General features: G+C 54.2%; 1 protein-coding gene across 6 annotated transcripts; it reads left to right on the plus strand.

The window, feature by feature from the left end:
* The first annotated feature begins 108 nt into the window (after positions 1–108).
* Misp (mitotic spindle positioning) lies at positions 109–11,004 on the plus strand. 6 transcript variants are annotated; one of them, XM_029482801.2, is made up of 5 exons: positions 109–178; positions 5,002–6,815; positions 7,257–7,390; positions 8,787–8,825; positions 9,401–11,004. In XM_029482801.2, the coding sequence occupies exons 2-5, from the start codon at positions 5,090–5,092 to the stop codon at positions 9,488–9,490; spliced, it is 1,989 nt and encodes a 662-aa protein (XP_029338661.1). In that variant the 5' UTR covers positions 109–178; positions 5,002–5,089; the 3' UTR covers positions 9,491–11,004. The 6 variants fall into 6 exon arrangements, with proteins under 6 accessions (XP_029338661.1, XP_085699101.1, XP_085699102.1 ...); XM_085842975.1 differs by having other exon boundaries at positions 130–178; positions 5,035–6,815; XM_085842976.1 differs by lacking the exon at positions 109–178 and adding an exon at positions 1,725–1,823 and having other exon boundaries at positions 5,035–6,815.
* Positions 11,005–12,008: the final 1,004 nt, after the last annotated feature.

Genomic DNA, 12,008 nt, shown 5'->3' on the forward strand with positions numbered 1-12,008 from the left:
GTGTGTAGAGCCAGGTTGCTGAAGTTCTTGGGTTTCACCTGGGCGGGAAGGGGTGCGGCCTCCTAGTGGTGGAGCCATAAAAAGGCTGGGTCCTGTAGAACACAGGAGAAACTTCTCCCCTGCGGCTGCTGCAGCCCTCACTGGGCATTTTCTCCAGGACTCTGCGGCACCTGGACAGGTAAGGGACAGCTGTGGCCAGCCACCCCCACGGGCCTTGGTCTCCACATCTTCCACACCCATGTCCTTGGGCTGTGATGGGGGTAGAGAGGTCCTCACAGATACCCCACAAGTTCTGAGCTAGGTTCTGCATAGTAGAGGAGTACCCCCCCCCTTTTTCTTCATGGTTTTTGGAGAATTTTTTTCTCCTTTGGCCTCAGTTGCCCTATCTGTATAAAATAGATGTCTAGGAATCCTGTGTTCCCAACACACTGGGTATTCCAGACTTGAGAAAAAAGCCTATAACCAAGCTGACCTCAAACTGGAAGTAATCCTCCTGCATCAGTTTCCTGAGTACTGAGATGTCAGGTGTGTGGGCTCAATCAGAGGCCCTTTCAGGACTGTTTCCCCATGAAAGGTGGTTGGTATGGTGGAGTACCTACGATGTAGGGAGGGAGGTGCTAATTCAAATCCATCTGACCTGTGGGACTGGATATGCACTGCACTTCAATGCCCACTTCTGCTAAATAGGGATGAAGGGGCCCAAGGGGGGCTCTGGGAAAACTGCTGTCTCAACCCTGGCTTTGACTGTCTCCTCGATGGTAGGTGATGGGCACCACATCTGTCAAGGGCCCCTGGAGTCCAGCTGGGGGACCGCGGACTGGAGGGAAGGGAAGACAAGAAATTCAGAGGGGGCTCACAAGCCCGCCCACGGGAGGCCAGGAACCCCAGCACTATGCCCAGGGCCCACACACAGGCCGTGGGCTGCCAGAGGGGCATGGTGGGGTCTGAACCTTACCTGTGTCTGGTCCGTGTTCCTGGGCGTTTTACATGATTACCTTTGAGTTTTTGAGAGAGGTCTCATTCTGTAGCCAAAATTGACCTCAAGCTATTAGCAATCCTACTGCCTCAGCCTCCTGAGTGCTGGGGTGTAGGCCTCTTTCTCTGTATCTGGCTTCGCGCTGGGTGTTTCTGAAGGCGTCATTGTTTCATATGAAATTTTCTGTGAATGTGACAGGGAGAATTTCCATTTCCTGGATGAGTAAGGGAGGGTCAGAGGGTTGGGGAGGAGCCAGCCGGAAGCCCCACAGACCCCCTTCTAGAGAGCAGCAATTCGAGACCCAGGCCCTGAGTTACCTAATCCTGCCGTGGTATCTGCTAGTCTGGAAAACATCGTGCACATCTGTCCTTCAGTCTGCCTGGATCAAATAGGGCATTGATCGAAAGAAGAGACAGAGATTCAAAGGGGTCCCACAAGCTAGCCCAGGCTTGGGATTCAGTCTCCTCTTTCCGCAGGGATGCACCCCGCCTCAGTCAGCAGGACTTGGGAAGGTGGGAAACCGGGAAGCCAGGCAAAGGCTCAGTTCCGGCTTTGTAGGGCCAAGGCCTGCAGCGGGCACGGTGCCCGCCCTCGTCAGCCTGAGTATCGTTTTTCTGTCTTCTCTGGACTTTGTTTCCCATGTCCGGGTGGGGACTGAGAGGAGGGGCCCACCTGCTCCTGGGTGGGGCCTCTGTCCCCTTAGCAACATGTGGCCGGGGCGGAGCCCGGGGGCCTTTCCTGCAGAGGACAGAACCTGAGGCTGGGAGGTGGCCTGGGCACCTGGAGCTGGCAGGTGAGGCGGGGGACGCTGGGAGTCCCGGAAGCTGGGAGTCTGGAGCCGGGTAAGGTGAGGCACGTGCAGAAGGAGAAGGGGGTCTGTTTGTGGTGTGCCTACTGGCAGGGGTGGCTCGCCTACAGGGGGCCACAGGGACTGCCTTTCCCCATCTGTACTTCACCACTCTTGGCCCTGGCTGGGCCCCACGTTGTCCCTCTGGATATCAGAGCCTGCTCTGTCACCCACTAACCCAAAAGAAACCCTGAGCCTGGTGTGGATAAGGCTTCCATTCGTACCTAAATGCCAGAACACCAAATCCTAGTTCACTGAGAAAGAGGCTAGAACCAAAGACCCTGGGGTGCGGGGCAGAGGTCTGTGAGGCCCCATGGATTCAGGGCCTGATTTGAAGAAACCAGCGATGCCATGCCCGGCTGTTCAGGCTTGGGCTTGTCCAGGGTCCAGGGTCAGAGATAAGCCTTGACAGGTTTCTCCAGGGCCAGCTATGTAGGCAACAAAGAGGCCCTAAGGGACAGGAGAGAGGACACCTAAGGGCACCATCCTACTAGGTGGTGGCCCCCACCAAGGAGCCTTTGCCCCGCGGGTAGGAGGAAGCAGGTGCACCCACGGGGACCATAAACCCAGTTTCAATAGGGAGTCACAGTTCCAGGGTGCGGCTGGGTGGGGCAGGCTGCCTGGAGCCTTCCCTAGTGGTAACTGGGAGGAAATGGGCTTTGGGACCCCCCCCCCATCATCTCTGTGAACTTCTAGCTTCAATTGTCTGTGCCCAAGTTCCTTCAGGGCAGAGACAAAATTGGCCTCTTGTCCCTGGTTCTCATGAACCCTGAAAACGACATTAATGTTTGAGGTGATTGATCGACCCAGGACTAACAAACGACCCTTGTCGGGAGATGGAGGCCTTGAAGGGACCCTTTGTAGCCCACAGGGCTTCTTCGGACTGGCTCATAGGAGACCTTGAGACCCCTGCTGGATTTGGAGCGTCAGATCTACAGCCGGTGTGAAGCATCTATAGAATGCTTGCTGTATGACCAGGCTCCTAGAGCTGAATTAGGTTTTATCGTTGTTTTCGTTATTATTGTTTTTGGTTTTTGGAGTCAGGGTCTCCCTATGTAGCCATGACTGGCCTAGAACTCACAGAGATCCTCCTGCCTCTGCATCCCACTGGGGCAAAAGGAGTGAGCGATTACACCCAGAACTCAGTTTTATAGATCCTTGGCAAGGTTGTCTTGCCAGCCAAGCCCATATCAGAGAGGGGCCCAGTGGCCTTGAATTCCGACCCAGAACTCCACCCTTTGACCTGAATCACTGGAGAAGAATGAGAACCCCACCTATGGAGGGGAGACACCCTTTCTCCAGAGGTCATGTCTGACTGTTGGACAACAAGGGCCATAAAATACTGCATACATATCAGTCCGCCAGGAAACATGGGTGCATAGCAGCTCTGGGCCAGCGGATGGGAGTCAGCTGGAAGGCCAGTGACTGAGCACCCAGGAACAACAGGGTTCAATGAGCCAGTCTTGATTAATACTTGCGGTATATCTTAGGACTGCCTATCCACACAGAATGAAATTCTCCCAATTTCAGAAGAGCTGTGGAAGGGGAAAGGGATTACCCTTCACAACACTGCTAGGAGTGCTGGGAAAGCCCAGCCACTTAAGATACTCTGCTTCAAAATACAAAGAGGAATGATAGGGGACAGGGCTCAAGGGTGGAGACCGCCCTAGAATCCCGCAGTGAGGGGCTGGGGGCGTGGTCAGGGGTGGAGACCCTGCCTAGAATCCCCGCAGTGAGGGACTGGGGGCGTGGTCAGGGGTGGAGCCCTGCCTAGAATCCCGCAGTAAGGGGCTGGGGGTGTGATCAGGGGTGGAGACCCTGCCTAGAATCCCGCAGTGAGGAGCTGGGGGTGTGATCAGGGGTGGAGACCCTGCCTAGAATCCCGCAGTAAGGGGCTGGGGGTGTGATCAGGGGTGGAGCCCTGCCTAGAATCCCGCAGTAAGGGGCTGGGGGTGTGATCAGGGGTGGAGACCCTGCCTAGAATCCCGCAGTGAGGAGCTGGGTGCATGCTTGCTGAGATTGGTGACTTCCTGGACTGCAGAGTCGGTTGTTTCCGGGAGCACTATCTGAGTTGAGACTCAGGAGACTGAAGAAACAAAAGCGAAAGGAAATGTGTGTGTCTGGGAAGGAGCTGGGGGAAATGTTGAGCCCCAGATAACAAGTCAGTGTGTCACCTGTGGCTCTGAGCCACGCCTAGGACCAGGAACAAGGTCCAAGGCACTCCCAGCTCTTGGCTTTATGGAGCTGAGGCAGGTGCTGTTGAGATGGGGCCAGGTGCTGTCCAAAGCAGAGAACCAAGGTGTGAGAACTGGGAAACAAGCTTTGCTACTCGCTCTGAGCCTCAGTTTCCCCACTCGGCATCATCCATTGACAAGAACCAGAGCCCAACGACTGTCTGTGAAGGTCAGGTGCAAAGACTTGGGAGTTAGTGTGAGGAACAGGGCTGTGCCCTGGAGAGGGGGAAGGGCCCTGGTGGGACCCCTACAGTCTCAGGTGTAAGGCTGACCTTGATTGGCATTGCTGAAGAGAGGGTAAGAGCTGCCAGGATGGAGCAGGGACAGGCACTCAGCCTGCAGGAGATGAGTTGGGGGCTGTGCCTGCAACTCAGAGGGTAGGTAGCTGGGTGTGCTGGTGCTTGCCTGTTACTCCAGCAGCGGGGTGGCTGAGGCAGGAGGATTGGTACAGCCTGGGCTACAGAGTGAAAGCATGTCTCAGAAGGAAGGAAAGAAAGACAGGAGGGATAGATAGGAAGGAAGGAAGGAAGGAAGGAAGGAAGGAAGGAAGGAAGGAAGGAAGGAAGGAAGGAAGGAGAAAATAATAAAGAAATTAAATAAGAAAATAGAGCCGGGTGTGGTGGCACACGCCTTTAATCCCAGCACTTGGGAGGCAGAGGCAGGCGGATCTCTGAGTTAGAGGCCAGCCTGGTCTACAGAGTGAGTTCCAGGACAGCCAGGGCTACACAGAGAAACCCTGTCTCGAAAAACAAAACAAAACAAAAAAAAAAAAAAAAAAGAGAGAGAGAGAACAGAAGTTTGTTGTGTGATCTGCAGTCAGGTACAGTTTGATCCAGGAGCTTCGATGTTTTTGGAAGATTCCATGTTGGGTTTGGGATTGCTGTCAAGAAGCCTTGCTTGTCCACAGGGCTCCTGCAGCCCCCTGACAATGTCCCTGTCCCCAGGTGGCCTGACACGGTCTCTCTCACCTCCTTAAGTGAGCCTGGAGGCCTCCAACCCACAGAAGGAAGGTCACACACAAGACCCTTTGAGATGGATCGAGTGACCAGATACCCCATCTTCAGCAACCCCCGCTCAGCACGTGTCACCAGCTTGGCACTGGATGAAGACACCAGCTACACCGTTGAGCTAGTGGGCGTGGGGCCTGAGGCTGGTTGGAGCCAGGGTGATCTGCAGGCCTGGTCCACTGAGTACCAGACCAAGCCGGATGTAAAGAGAACAAACGTGTCTTCCAACAGACGCGTCTTCCTTGGCCAGCAGTCCCCGAGGTCACTGCACTTGGAAGATGACGATGAGGAGATGAAGTCTTATCACCTGGACGACAGCAGTGACACCCTCGGCAGGCAGCGGAGGGAGCTGGAGGCTGAGCGCTGGGCAGTCGTCAGGAAAGGTGGCACAGTGGCCACACTCCAGGCTGCATCGGACCATGGGGACCTCAGGATTGCCAGACAACCTCAGTCCACGGTCACAGAGGAGATCTTGGTGGACACGGAGCAAATTGATTTCCTGGCTGCTCGACAGCAATTCCTGAGCTTAGAAAAGGCAAACACAAACCCAGTCACCTGCAGCCTCACAACCAGGGAGACCTTCCCACGAACCCCACCAGACATCAACCAAGCGTCCAAGGCCTCCACTGGGCCCCACCTAGCCAATGGCTATACCGCTGCCGTCACGTCACCAATGAAGGAAGTGACCCTGGAGAAGTCTTTCCATGTTTCCCCAGCTAGATCCATTCATATAGTCAACGATCCTGGCAGTCAGACCCAAGCAGAATCCCCTGAGACCCCCAAAGAGACGCCCATCGAGAGAGAGATCAGGCTGGCCCAGGAGCGAGAGGCAGAGCTGAGGGAGCAGAGAGGGCTTGGGCGAGCTGCCGGGCATCAAGAGCTGGTACAGATCCCCAGCAAGCCACTGCTCAGCAAGATGAGCTTGACAGAGACACCTCCACGAAGAGACAGAGGCCGCCCATCCCTCTACGTGCAGAGGGACATGGTGCAAGAGACACAGCGGGAAGAAGATCATCGACGAGAGGGGCTGCAGGTGGGCAGGGCATCCACACCTGACTGGCCTTCCCAGGACCCTCAGCCTGGGCTCCAGAGAAGCCTGAGCTCCGACTGCATCCTCAGCCCAGATGCCCGAGCCACAGACCCGGCTCCAGAGGCAAGGAAAGTCAGCCGGATCCCACTGGATGCCTACCAGCCGTATCTGGGCCCTGGGACCCCTAAACTAGAATTCTCAGCCTTTGGAGTATACAGCAAGCCAAGCGGTGTCTTCGGTGGAGAAACCAAAGCCACAGTCTTCCAGAAGGCCACGGAGTCTCCAAGGCATGTCTCAGAATCCTCCGGCAGATCTCTGAGCTCAAAGCAAGAGTGGTCCAAGCCTCCTGGAAAGGCTGCCTCCGGCAGATCTCTGAGCTCAAAGCAAGAGTGGTCCAAGCCTCCTGGAAAGGCTGCCAATGTGGGTGTGGTGAGATTGGGGAATTTCCACCTGCGTCCACTGCGATTCAAGGTCCCAGATGTCTCCCAGGGGACTGAGACCCCCCATACCTGGGGCTGGGAAGTGGCTGGAGGCCCCATTTTGAGGCTACAAAAGTCACAGTCATCTGACCTGCTGGAGAGGGAGATGGAGAGTGTCCTACGGAGGGAGCGGGAGGTGGCTGAAGAGCGGAGGAATGCTTTCTTCCCAGAGGTGTTCTCCCCAGTGCCAACCGAGGATGAGAGCCACGAGCAAGACTCCCGGAGTTCCTCCCGGGCATCTGGTGAGCGGGGATTCGGAGGGTGGCTATGCTTTCCCGAGGACCCCAGGGTTGGAGAAGGAGAAGGGGGAGGTGCAAATACACCCATTTCTCCCAGAGAGTAGATTTTGGAGAGGAAAACACCAACTTTGCCTTAGAGTTTTTGAATGTCCTGTTATTGGGCACGTAGGATTTTGCTCTATAGCTCTGAATGTTCTGTTATTGGATTAGAAGTCTGCAAGTCTTTGTCCTCAGGAACGATTGCCCCTCTTTCTAATGACATATTCTCCATCACTTGGTGATATTTTTTGGCCCATAGTCTACAGTCTTTCCTGAGTGGCTGTTTTAGTCAGTCTGTCAAGAGTTGCCTGTCAGCCTGTCTGTTCCCCTGTCTCCATAAGCCCTCCAGACTCTTGCCCAGAGACCTCAAGTCTCCAATGCCGCCTCCTTTTGCCCCCACCGCAGGCATCACTGGCAGCTATTCAGTGTCGGAATCACCGCTCTTCACCCCCATCCACCTGAATTCGGGGCTGGTGTGGAAGGTGGAGGCCCCAGAGGACGGTGCTCCCCCAGGGCAGAAGACTAGGAAGGAGATGTGGGTGAGTTGGGTCGACTGAGGTATAATTGGTTGCTACCCACGGGGTCAGGCAAGGCCATTACACTGACTGGGTGTCTTATCATCTCTGCTATCTAGTCTGAGAGGACACACCAGCAGGAGACATTGTCCTTATTTGTGGGGTCACCCTCAGGGTCAAAGGAGGAAGACTAATGAAGAAAGAAAGAAACAGATACTGACTGGTCATTATCATTTTGGGTTTTTTTGTTTTTTTTTTTGTTTTGTTTTGTTTTTTGAGATAGAATTTCACTATGTAGCCCTGGCTGTCTTGGTACTCATTCTGTAAACCAGGCTGGTCTTGAACTTACAAAGATCCACCTACCTCTGCCTCCGGAGTGCTAGGGTTAAAGATATGCACCACTAGCCCAGGTCTACCAGATTTTTTTAAGTGTGCCTGTATGAGAGAGAGAGAGGCAGGGGGGAGAGAGGAAGAGAGAGAGAGAGAGAGAGAATGAGAACGTGCCACTATGCAGGTATGAAGATCATATAACCACCTTGGGCCTTGGTTCTCAGCTTCCTTCTTTGAGATAGAGTCTTTCTGCTCGCCAGTGTCTGCAGCAGGCTCATTGGCCTACCACTTGTGGGCACTCTCTTGTCTCAGTCTTCCACCCCTACAGAACAATGGACTCACACACACACAGACACAGACACACTCTGTCACTCTCCTTTTCACACTGATTCCAAAGGTTTGAACTCAGGTCCCCACACTCGCAAGGCAAGCATCTTAGGTCCTAAATCATCTTCTTGGGCCCCATAGTCATGGTATGAACCCCACCCCACACTGGGCTGTACAGAAGTCACACCTTCCCATCTTTGGGTTCACACATTCCCGGGGCCCCTGAACTCACAAACCAGCCTGATTTCAAGTGTAGTGACCCAGACCATGCTGGGAGAGTCCAGGGACCCCTCAGAAAATAACACACATCTCAGCCTAGCCTCCCAATCACAGCCTGACCCCGTGATGACTCTGAATGACCCAGATCCAAGTGCAGGCGAGCGATAGCTCCATACCCTTTGTCTCCTCCTCTGATAACCATGAGTGTTCTGTGGATGGAGCCATCTCTGTGTGCTAGGGCCAGTGTTGGCCACAAGAGGTGCTTGGTACTCGTCTGCAGTCCTCACTGCGGTACACTAAGACTGTAACGGGCACTGTCAGCCAGAGGTTCCAACAAGTGGAGTGCCAGTTCAGTGTGGCAGATAGCCTTGAGTTCGGTGACCATGAGACTCTGGGAAGGTGCCACCAGTGGGGGTTGGGGGGTTGGGGGGGTGGTCTCGTCCCATCTGTCACTGCGATGTGATTCAGCTATGTAAGAACTTTCAGGTGGGTTCTGGGGCTGGGCAGGAAGGATGAGCACTGATTTTCATTTTTTTTCACTCAGTATGCAGGTATCAACCCCTCAGACCGTGTCAACTCAGAGGTAAGTGAGCCCCAGAGGGAAAGGACTTGAGTCTGTCCCTTCTTGGCCATACCCCGACCATAGCACTGGTCACTGAAGGACTTTCACTGGGTTGTAGGACTGCACTAGCTATTTGCTCTGTTGGTAGAGTCATCCTGGGGTAGATTGTGCTGTCATCTGCTTATGATGCCTACCGTGGGCACAGATTATGGCAAAAATGTCTGTATGAGGCTTTTTTACTGGAAGACAAAGCTTTCAACAGATTGAGCCACAGTAAGAGCCTTATTATTATTGTTGTTGTTGCTGTTATTGTTATTATTCCTGGCTGGCCACGTGGAACTTGCTAAGTAAACTAAGCTGGCCTCCAACTCACAGTCTTCCTGCCTCAGCCTCCTGAGTGCTGAGATTATAGCTGTAACCTTTTCTGGGCTGAAGCTGCACACAATTTCTTTGCTGTGGAGCTTAGCAGAAGTTAGCAGTTTCATACTGTTAAGAGGAGAAGGGAGGTTCCCATCTCAGCTCTGCACATTGGTGATGCGGAGCCAGCTGGGGGTGGTCCATCTCTTCATGGGGACCCCATGCCTCCTTGTATACAGGTCCTGGGAGCCACCAGGGTAAAGCGACACAAGAATCTCTTGGCGGAACGCTGGGAAGCACACATCTATGCCAGCGAGGATGAAAACTGAGACTGGAAGCAGGGGGCCATTCCCCTGCCTCACTGCAGTCCTGTGGAGGCCGCTAGACACGCCCCCAGGCTGATGTTTGCGGCCTGTGGTTGGTTTGGTTTTCCGGGGTGGACGAGTGATTCCTGCTTAGGGGTGGTTCTCAGCTAGGGCTGAAATGATAATCCACCGATCCCCATCACATCCCTCAGCCCTCAGCACAGTCCAGAGCTTGGATCTGTCACTGCAGAAAGAAGGCTCTGTTTGGGGACCCACATTCCACTCTTGCCAACCCCAAACGTATGCCTGTTGCTATGAAATAAACCTGTCCTGAACTGCCTGGCTAGAGCAGAGGATGCATCGCAGGCAGCCCCCGCCCTCCGTCTGGCCCATTCATCTTGATGACTTCTGCCCTGAGGTCCTGGGACCTTGTATGTGGAGAGCTAGGCACACAGGGTTGGGAGGCTACTGTAGTGCAGGTGGCAGGGATGTGTTGTTGGACAGAGAAGGGGGACTTGGGCAAGATGACAGGGTGGACGCCAACAGCTGCTAAAGACACCGAGCCTTGGCCAAGTCCCCTCTGCAGTGGGCAACCTGTGTACCTGTCCCAGGTGGCAACGGGTGAATAATGAGGGTGGGTGTTCTCCTTCCTCAAGGCCTGTTAGGAGCAGCTGGAGACAGTTAACTCTGTCAGTCCCTCTGGGTCACTGAGCCTTGCTACAGGTAGCTGTCCATGGCAGATATTTGGAGATACATATCTTTAAGGTTCCCACATGAACGCCTTTAACCCCGGCACTCAGGAGGCAGAGGCAGGTGGATCTCTGTGAGTTTGTTTGAGGCTAGCCTGGTCTACAGGTAGAACAGCACTTTACCCACTGCCTGAGATGGCCTCAGTGGGTAAGGGTGAGGGGTGGGACACCTTACAGAGGCAGCCTGGGCAAGGAGGTCTTTGTCCTGGAAATTCTGACCTAGAGAAGGAAAAGCCTTCCTGCAGGAACAGTGTCTAGAGGCAGTGGCCTCTTCCGCCCTCTCCTGATTCAGCGGCCTCTCCTAGTCTCTTTGCCTCTCTGACTCTCCTGCGTCCTTCTGGGCACCCTGTGGTGACCTTGAACCAAGAATGCCTGAGGATGGTCCCCAAGTCAGGATCTTCAGTTTGAGCCCATCTGCAGGGTCCCTTCTACCGCAGAAGGTCATATGGCCCCAGCAGCCAAGGCTTCCGTGGTGGGAACACTGGAGCCTTCTGCCTGACTTTGCTAGGGTGTCAATCAACAATTGCCTTCTCTTAAGACTGTCTGAGAGGGGCGCAGTGGGTAAAGTGCTTGCCACACAAGTGTGGGGACCCATATGTGGATACCCAGAACCTGGGTAAATACCAGATGGGCATGTCAACTCACAGAGGGTAAGCTGGCAGGGTACACGACTCAGGACTGGGAGCCTTGGGACCTTGCCTCAGTATACAAGGTGGCCTGCCATCATCGAGGAAGACGTCTGGCCTCCACATGTACCTGCACACACATGTGCACCCACACACATGAGAAGCATGCATGCACACACACACACACACACAGGTGCACACACTGGCACACACTGGTGCACAGAAAACAGCTCTCCCTAGATCATGTGCTCAGGTTGCCCCTGCACAGGGCGCTTGGCCAAGCCTGTGGTGCTGGCTTGGTATGGCTGGTGTTTCCTTAAAAGCCTCTCACTGGGGCTGGAGAGAGATGGCTCAGCAGTGAAGAGCACTGACTGCTCTTCCAGAGGTCCTGAGTTCGATTCCTAGTAACCACATGGTGGCTCACAACCATCTACAATAGCATCTCTCTTCCAGAGAAAGAGAAGGGGAAAAAAAGCGTCATACTGGCACACACACTCAGGAAGCAAAGGCAAGCAGACCTTTCTGAGTTCAAGGCCAGCCTGATCTACAGCTAGTCCCAGGACAGCCAGGGCTACAGAGAAACCCTGACTCACAAAAACAAAACAAACAAACAAACAAACAAACAATCTTTTACAAACATTCTCCCTCTACCCTAGTGCCATTTTCTGTCTGGAGGAGTCACAAGCCTGGTTCAGGCCACAGCTTCTTCACCCTTAGAGAACTACAGAGCTCGCTACCTGCCACGCTGTAGCCCAGGGGAGGCTGTGCCCCCAGCCCACATCCTCTCTCTCTGCCACTGGTCTCTCACTTCTGTCTCCCAGTCTTTTTCTACATCTCTACCTCAATTTCCACCCTGGCCCTGGGACATCATCTCTCTTCTCTTGTGCCTGTGGCTTGGACCTGAACCTGCCTCCACCTCTCCAGGGTCTTTGGGCCAGGATCAACATCTGTAGGCATACATTTTTTGCAGCCTATTTTAATAAACATGTGCCCTCTCCTCTAGCCCATTGCCCAGCAGGGGGGGTGGGAGAGAAGAGTTGTTAGGCTATGGGGGAAGTGAACCTATTTAGCTGGAGTTCTTTGGGGCGAGCTCAACCTTCTTTGGCAGCAGTCCAGGCCTTTCGGCAGGCCGACACCACCTGTGAACCAGCAGCTGAAGAAACCTCA

The sequence above is a fragment of the Mus caroli genome, unplaced genomic scaffold, assembly GCF_978045245.1.
Source record: "Mus caroli unplaced genomic scaffold, Mus_caroli_1 scaffold_9, whole genome shotgun sequence".
NCBI classification, from domain to species: domain Eukaryota; kingdom Metazoa; phylum Chordata; class Mammalia; order Rodentia; family Muridae; genus Mus; species Mus caroli.